The sequence below is a fragment of the Neospora caninum genome, chromosome X (assembly GCF_000208865.1).
Source record: "Neospora caninum Liverpool complete genome, chromosome X".
Taxonomy (NCBI): Eukaryota; Apicomplexa; class Conoidasida; order Eucoccidiorida; family Sarcocystidae; genus Neospora; species Neospora caninum.
Window position 1 is genome coordinate 680,652 of NC_018396.1, and position 7,911 is coordinate 688,562.

At 53.4% G+C, this 7,911-nt stretch overlaps 1 protein-coding gene across 1 annotated transcript in view; it reads right to left on the reverse strand.

Annotated features, from left to right (window-relative positions):
* Positions 1 to 1,779: 1,779 nt before the first annotated feature.
* The window catches only part of NCLIV_045600 (putative glycosyl transferase, group 1 domain containing protein), a gene marked incomplete at both ends in the record, with an annotated part of 6,656 nt that continues 524 nt past the window's right edge, over positions 1,780 to 7,911 (reverse strand). Inside the window, 10 exons of the mRNA XM_003884110.1 lie at positions 1,780 to 1,872; positions 2,341 to 2,430; positions 3,194 to 3,313; positions 4,114 to 4,355; positions 4,951 to 5,045; positions 5,457 to 5,576; positions 5,982 to 6,049; positions 6,463 to 6,594; positions 6,796 to 6,920; positions 7,648 to 7,764. Of these exons, the coding sequence (XP_003884159.1) occupies positions 1,780 to 1,872; positions 2,341 to 2,430; positions 3,194 to 3,313; positions 4,114 to 4,355; positions 4,951 to 5,045; positions 5,457 to 5,576; positions 5,982 to 6,049; positions 6,463 to 6,594; positions 6,796 to 6,920; positions 7,648 to 7,764 (1,202 nt within the window). The remainder of the gene's footprint in view (positions 1,873 to 2,340; positions 2,431 to 3,193; positions 3,314 to 4,113; positions 4,356 to 4,950; positions 5,046 to 5,456; positions 5,577 to 5,981; positions 6,050 to 6,462; positions 6,595 to 6,795; positions 6,921 to 7,647; positions 7,765 to 7,911) is intronic.

Here is a 7,911-nt window from a genome sequence, read left to right on the forward strand (position 1 = left end):
ACAGAAAAGTCGCCGGGAGAAAGCGCCGACGAACTCACAGCGCCTGTGCCTCTCCCATTTTAGGACCGAGCGTCACGCCGTGCTTTCCTTTTCGCTTGCACTCGGCTTTTCCGTCAAGCATCCAGAACTCTCGCGCGAGGACGGAGGAAAACGGCGAGAGGTGTCTCCGGCCCGAACCCGAGAGCCTCATAAACTCTCGAAACAGGCGAGTTTTGCTGGCTGTAAGGCGCTGTGCAGCGTGCCACTGGCCCAGCGAAAAGTTGCATGTGGCCGCAAGAAGCGTTCGCGAAGCGAAGCAGGCAAGAAAGCCACGCAGCTTCGTGCACCAGAAGAGAACGAAAATATGTTGAGTTGGGCTTTCTGACGCGCGTTAGGGGCTGAAAGATGACGCGAATGCGCTCGGCGTCGACACCAACGGAGCGCTGTAAAGCCCGGGAAAAAAGAGAGACCGCGCGAAGGAGGCTGTCTGTATCTTAACGCGCCGCGTCGAAGCTTCGCTATTTTAAATCTACGGAGGTCGACTCCCGGGCACCTGGCGCCCCCTTGAATGTCGATGTCGTGTGTTTCTCTGACATGGTGAAGTTTCGAAAATCAAGGACAAGGAGCAGATGGAGCTGTATCTGCTTGAAAGAGAGACGCGTGGGCATCGAGCAGTGGAGGATCGTGAAGAAAGCAGAAGACACAACCGCGCTGGCTGCCGTCCTCCGCGAACGAGGCACGACGAGGATGGTGCGGGAGCCTTTTTCAACAAAAACGGGTGAATTGCCCCTAGGTTTTCCCCTGTGTATCCACAAGTGCGCCCATGTACTCTTTCTCCTGGTCGGAGTGGATAATTCCTGTTGTTCCCCGGGGCAGCGAGTAGGTTTCGGGTGCGGGTTGGCCGGGAGCGAGAAACGGGCACCGACAGCCGCTTTGCCCGTGGAGGACAGAAGGAGGGAAGGCGTGACTTGCTGGGTTCGAGCACCAAAAAAGTGAGAAAAAAGCAGGGGAAGGCCTCTTCCCATTTCCGATGCCTGGTTTGCGCACGCTGCCATTGAGGGCCGGCTGAAGGCGGATAGAAACGCCCATGCGACACAAGAAGAAACGAGGCAAACAGTACGCAAGGGAAACAAGGTCCTTCCTTCCCGCCGGGCGAATCCAGCGGAGCCTGACTGCCACACGCTGTGTTTGCAAGACGGCACCTAGCACAGATACTGTATCAAGGGTATATGCACGGATGCACTTAACAAGGAAGCATCGTGACTCCTATGGTCTCATGCGGATGTATCTCATATGACAACGAAAAAGTGCGCCACCCTGTATACGTCAAACGACGCGAAACGAACAATAATGCACACTGATCTATAGATGAATATATGTATGTACCTATATATCTAGGTTTATGTTGATGCATCATATTTATACCCAGTGTTAATGTTGCGGGTGTACCAGTCTGGGATCATAAAAGTATTATGTGTGGTAAAATTGAGCGGGGACTAGGGTAGAGACAAGCTGTTGTTGGAAGCGCAGCGGTTTGGAGAGAGTGTCATGAGCAATTACTAGAGATGTGAATGTGTGCGTTTTCTTCCCTTTCCGGTTCTCTCGCTCTGGTAGTCTCCTCTTTGCGTTTCTGTCTCCCCAAAATCTCCAGCTTCGCCTCCCGCCTTCCCCGCTGTTGCTCGTGTGCGCTTTTCATGCTTCCGCAACTAAGCGACGAAGTTGTATTCCGAACGCACCTGCAACCGAGACAGAAAAGGAGAAGAGCACATGCGCGGGAGAAACAGTGACGGGAGAGACAGGCTATGTGGACCAAAACGGAGACGAGAGGCCGGTGAGACACTGACCGTAGCTGAAGTTTTCCTTAACGTGGCGACACCCGTTTTGCCGCATTTCCTGCAAAGAGGGCCACGGACACACGACAGAAACAACTGCAAAAGCAGAATAAAACGAAGGGAAAAGGCGTAGCCTCCCTTTGTCCTCTTTAGGCTCTCTCTTGGACTGCTGAATGTTTTCTTACCTCATATCTCGCTCCCGTCTCTCTCCTGGTCAAATCGTGTAGCTGTATATCTGTGTATCTATCTCTCCATATCGACGCATTACTGTCTCTCTCGTTTGCCTTCTCGTGCCTTGTCATTCTCCCTCCTCGGTCGCTCTGTCGGCCATCGCTGCGGCTCTTCATTTCGGTCTCGTTTCGCTCTTCTCGCTTTCCGCCTCTGTTGCGCTCTCTGTCGCATGCTGTTCTCCCTCGCTCTCACCTCCCCGCTTTGCCTCCCCCCGTTTCTTGCCTCTGCACCAGGCACTTTCCCCCGTTTTCCTTTCCTGTCGCCTTTGTCTGCGGGGGCTGGGATGTCTTCACCGTACCTCGTACATTGGAGGATCCTCTCGCTGCATAACGGCCAGCCTCAAGATCGCGTCTCCGAAACTTCGTGCATCGTGCTCACACAGAAACCCCTGAGAAAAACAAATCGCCTTCAGACTGTCTTCCATTGGACTGCTATCTTTCGTTCCTCCTCGCCCCGAGCACGCACCGCCCCCCCCCCTCCCCATGAAACGATACTCACATTTACACACGGCTGTGGGTGCCTGTCTGCATGCAAGGAGCATGCATGTCGATATGTCTGCTTGCGTGTCCGTAGCCGAATGACCCCAGAAGGATAGCGAGTAAAATTGCAAGCAAATCGATGCATCTATCGAGTGATCTGTGGACTGTGTAGATCTCGTCATAGCGCTGCGCCCTTGCCGGAGGGCCCCAAACATGCACAGAGCTGAATCGAAAGGTAGAAGACGAGCGACACCCAGCTATAGACTTTGATATGTGCATCTAGATGGCCGTTCGTTTTTCAAGATGAGACACACGAGACGGCGAGTCTCCATCGCGGATGTTTAGAGGTATTTCCTTCCCGGCTTCGGGCGGCGGAAACAGGCGCCTATCCCTCTGCCTCTCCCCGTCTCCTGCATCGCTGGTGCATGCAACTTAAAACAGGGGGAGGAGATACGGCAAAGCCCCTTCAGCCAAAGCGACTCGAGAAGTAAAAGGCCAAAACGCAGTGCGGGAAACGCATGGAGAGCGGGACACAGTGGGACGGAGACTGGAGAAAACACATCCCTCGAGATACGGGGCCCGATGCAGTCGGCGCGGTGCGTGCGTTAAACAGAGAGACAGTTGAGTCAATGGAACAGGGAACCACGCAGACCTGCATATAAGCGCAACTTGCGTTTTGATCCACTTACCGTTTTCCCGTGAAGGACACTCTCGCGGGGACCTCCCGAATTGGAGGCAACGACCGGACAGCCTAGCGCGTTCGCCTCTAACGGGACCTACCGGCAATGGCGGCGACAAGACAAATGCGTTTCGCATCCTCGCACGCAACTCTTGAACGTCCGGCAACGCAGCTTATTTCTTTATCCGCATAGCGACATGAAGACGATGCGCGCTCTCTCCCTCTATATCTCTCTATCAGTATCTATAGATCTACCTATATATGTATCGGTTCCTTTACCTATGAATCCATTTATATATATATATATATATGATTTTATGTATACCCGTATTTAGTGCAAGGCTCTCATCCACCTTCTCGCTCAAGATAAACATGCACACATGCATTTACACACATATACGTTCGCACAGAGATATGTAGAAATCATAGATCGACGTCCGTGTAAAAAGACGCAGGTCGGGAGAGGTAAGCTACCATGAGTGAGACCGTGGCGGGTAGTGTTGACAAAGCAACACTAAAAGACTAGGCAATTACTCGTTGCCATTGGGTCAAGCTCGCACCCTAAAGGCTGACGCTAAAAAGCTCGCATATAAGAATACACACGCAGCATATATATATATATATATATATATATATATATATATATATATATGTACATGCATATGCATATATGTACACATCTCCATATATATTTATATATATACGTATATCCCTTTTCATGCAGATGTGTACATGTTCATTTTAATCTGTAGGGAGATGAGGGGTAAAATTGTGCGTTGAGCGGGAGTTCGTAGAAAGGAGGAAAGGAGCTGAAGACGCGCAGTGCGAGTTCAAGGCTACGTCCCCCGTGGTACTGTTTGACTGAACCTGCTGACCTCGTCCTTTAAAAACCGGTAGCACGTACCATGCCAAAGTGCTCTTCAAAGGGCGTATAGACGAGACAGAGGGCGACTGCCATGAGGCACTGGCGAGCCGCCTCGTCGATGTTCTTCACAAACACAACTTGCGTGCGTTTCGCCTTTGCCAACTTAGAGGCAGGACTCTGCGCGGACGGCGCCGCTGGCCAAAGGACGTCGAAACCCGACTGCATGAGAGCGGTGCGAAGCAGCTCTTCAAACACCAGCGCATTCTCCGGCAGTCGACTGTTGAAGCCGCCTGATCGACGAGGCAGAGGCGCCGAGGCGGGAAAGAATCCAGGAGAGCATGGAACGAGAAATGAAATCGGGGAGAACACGAAGGCCGCCGGGCGCGAAAGCAATACACAGTACGATTACGTTCTTTTCGCACGTACAGTGGCAAACGTGAAGATATTTGTGGACATAGGAAGCACACAGATCGGACGACCGGCAGGGAAGAAAATTCTTTGCGTCTGAGCCTCGGGGCCCAGACGCAACGAAGCAAGAAGAGACAGTTGAATCGTTTTCAACTGACAGGTATCTTTTGACATACGCCATGCATAGAAAGTGAGGTTCGGGATAACGAAGCATGATGAGCTTATGAACTGTATTCCACGCTACAGACCAACACGCACGCAGAAACGCATGCATTTATGCGTACTATATATATATATATATATTTATTTGTGTTTAAGTATGTGTGGATTAATAGCCACACGTCTCCGGGCACGCACATATGTATCCGCGATGCGTGCAGTCCCATGGCGATACGTGAAGACATCTTTAAACCGAATTTAGTGAGGTTTGCTTGCCTGCCATGATGAGGTTGAGAGCGGCATCCGTGTCGTCGCGACTCTGCGCACGCGCGACAGCGTGAATGGCGAGTTGAAGGTCTTTCTTCTTCTCGTAGCGATTAAGCGAGAAGACGAACGGGACCGAGAAATCGAAGCTGAACGCCGAAACAACCCAGGAGGAACGAAACACGTAGCAGTGTGGCTACAACACAGGAGAGCGGACACAGTCAGAACAGGGGCCTCCGCACATGCAAAGCGAGAGATGGAGACGGCATGATCTTAGATGCTCGAACAAAAACACACCTTTCTAGCTCAATACCTCCATACCTATCCAGGATCCTATATGTATATACATATTTATGTATATACAAATACGGCTCTGCAAGTATATAAATCTGTGCAAAAGTGCACACATGCGTCTAGATCCATATATATATATATATATATATATATATATTCCATATATATATATATATATATATATGTAGGGCAAGCTGAGAGGGGCGTGAAGCATAGTTGATATTCGTTCCTCTGCACGACGCGTCGCATCTCGACTCCCGACCTACTCCTTGAATTCTGGAAGTGCCTTCAGAGAGGCGACACACGCAGCTCGGCAAAAGCGGCGACGGAACGCATCAGCGGCGTCGGTGTCGACGGGCGGGTACAGCACCTTGTGGCGCGGGAATCTGCGGAACGCGGCGGGGGAAAGGGAAAAAGCGAGTGCCGAGTTAGAGAAGCACGAACGCGAGAAAGGTTCGCGCGTCCGAGGGTTTTGTCGCGTGCTAGACAACCATGTGCCGAGCCGCCCGCCACCTTCGCGACAGAGAGAAGCTCCGAGCTTTTCACCCCACAAAGCGCAGGCGACAGAGGCGAAAGCGAAGAGGGAGACTGCCGTTCACCTCAGCATCTGCAACCGACTAGTGAGGAACAGAAAAACGACGAGTGACAACCTTCACACGCGCTCTCACTCTCGCGGGTGGAGCAGCGACGCCCAGGAAGAGCGAGGGAGATGGTAGCTCGCCCGGTTGGGGACGCGAAGAATAACGGGGAATAGATGGACACTTTACGGGATAGAGCGGGGAACGGCCTACCTCATCAACGGAAATGTTCGCCGATATGTCTGCTCTGTAAAGCGTGAGTTGAAGAGAAGAAGGCCACACTTGCCTGCAGCAGACAGTAAAGACCAGCCGTTGTGTCGTCGGGTGAACCAAAGGCTGTTCGCATCTGCCCGTCGTCGCGCTGCCGCGGAGCCTCAACGCCGAGAGGAGAGATGGAGTCGACAGAGCTACAGACAGGCGAGCTGAACGCCCGAACGGATACGGTCGATGGACGTGGAGGCGGCAGCGACAGTAGGCGAGAGTGGGCGAGAGAATAAAGCTAGCTACGAGAGGAGACGACGCGCACAAGAGACGCCAGCAGCCAGGGGCTTGAAGGCCCCTGAGCAAGAGGCGAGAAACGAGGAAAGGGCGACGAGACAGAAAGCCAAAGAGGAGAAAAGAGGGAGAGAGAAAGCAGAAAGGAGACAGGTAAGAAGGGAGCGGCGGACAACACGCATGTGAAGAAACCAGAAACCTGACCCGTTGTCGCCGCTTCAGCAGCGTCCAGGACGGCACGGTACCACTTCTTGAGGCACGCCAGCAAGCGGGTAGACTCTGCGTCTCGCTGAACCAGGTGTAAATCGGGGAAGTGCGCGTAGAAGACGAGCTGAAGAGAGGAAAGAGGGACACGAGACGCGAGACGCGGTGAGACGCGGTGAGAGAAGAACGCGGCGCGACGGCATCCGCAAAACGAAGGTGGGGAGACGAGGCGGCTGGTGCCGAGTGAAGAAAAACTTGAGAAGAAAAAGCAGAGAGACACCCCGCGAACGCACGGAGGGGGCGAGCAAACGGGCGAGTCGGTTCTCACCTTTTCGCAGAAGAGCGAGAGCAACGGATTCACCGCTGCCACTTGATCGTTGAAAATCACTTTCCGTCTCCATCGCCCTTCGACAACAGAGGAAAGAGACAGACAGATGGCCGAGAGCCACAGTCCTACAGAGAGGGTTGCAGGAAGCTGCGCGCGGCAAAGAGTGGAGGCGGGGTTGCCCAGTTCGTGCGGGGCTTCGACCGCCTCACGCAGGGGAGGAAGGACACAGAAGAAAAAGAGGAAGAAGCGGGGACACGGGGGGACACACAACGCAGAGCTCCCCATCTCGCCCCCCCCGCCGCCGCTAGAAACACACAGACTCGCCAAGTCCGTCACAGACGCGACAGGCGACAGCGACGGGCACGAAGAGGGACCAAGAAGAAAGAGGAACGGCTTTGCGAGAGTGTGAAAGCGGAGAGAGATGGCGATGGGGGCATGCGAGGCAGGACCGAAGAGACGAAGTGGAATGGAGATGACAGCGGCGACGGCCGGCCGCTCTGCGGGGACTCCCAGGACAGAGGGGGAAGGTCCAGAGGGCAAAGCGAAAAGGCGCCTCATTCGACAGATTGCTGGGTAGATGCTAAGAAGCAAACACTCTCTATTACTCAGAGGCTAGGATCCGGACCGGCGTATACTGAGAGTGATCTCCCTGACACAAGATTATTTCTACGCTTCTCCACTCAAAAGGCCGAAGCCAGAGAGTGACGCTCTCTTGATTTTCCATGTGGAAAAGCAAGAGAGCGTAGCGCTCGAGAGCGCAGGATGGACGAGGGACGTGGATGTAGGAAGCATGGGCTTTCGAAGCAAAAACAGGCAGACTTTACGTTGGAGACCAAAACGCGAAGTGTCTACCTGTGACGAAGATGACCAGTACTAGCCAGAACATGCGGAGGAGCGAGCAGAGGGCGACGGCCTTCCCAAAGATGCTTCGCGGGAGGAAACGCCCGTACACGGAGACCTTCAGCCGGCCTGCAAGGCAGAGGAAACCCATGCAAAGAGGTCACAAGCGAGTGTGGAGGCACCACTGACAAGGACGGGGAGGAAGTATCGGAAGAGAATGGCGGAACGGGGAGGTTTCTCGGTGAAGGAAAAGGCGTCGAGAGAGACACACAAAGA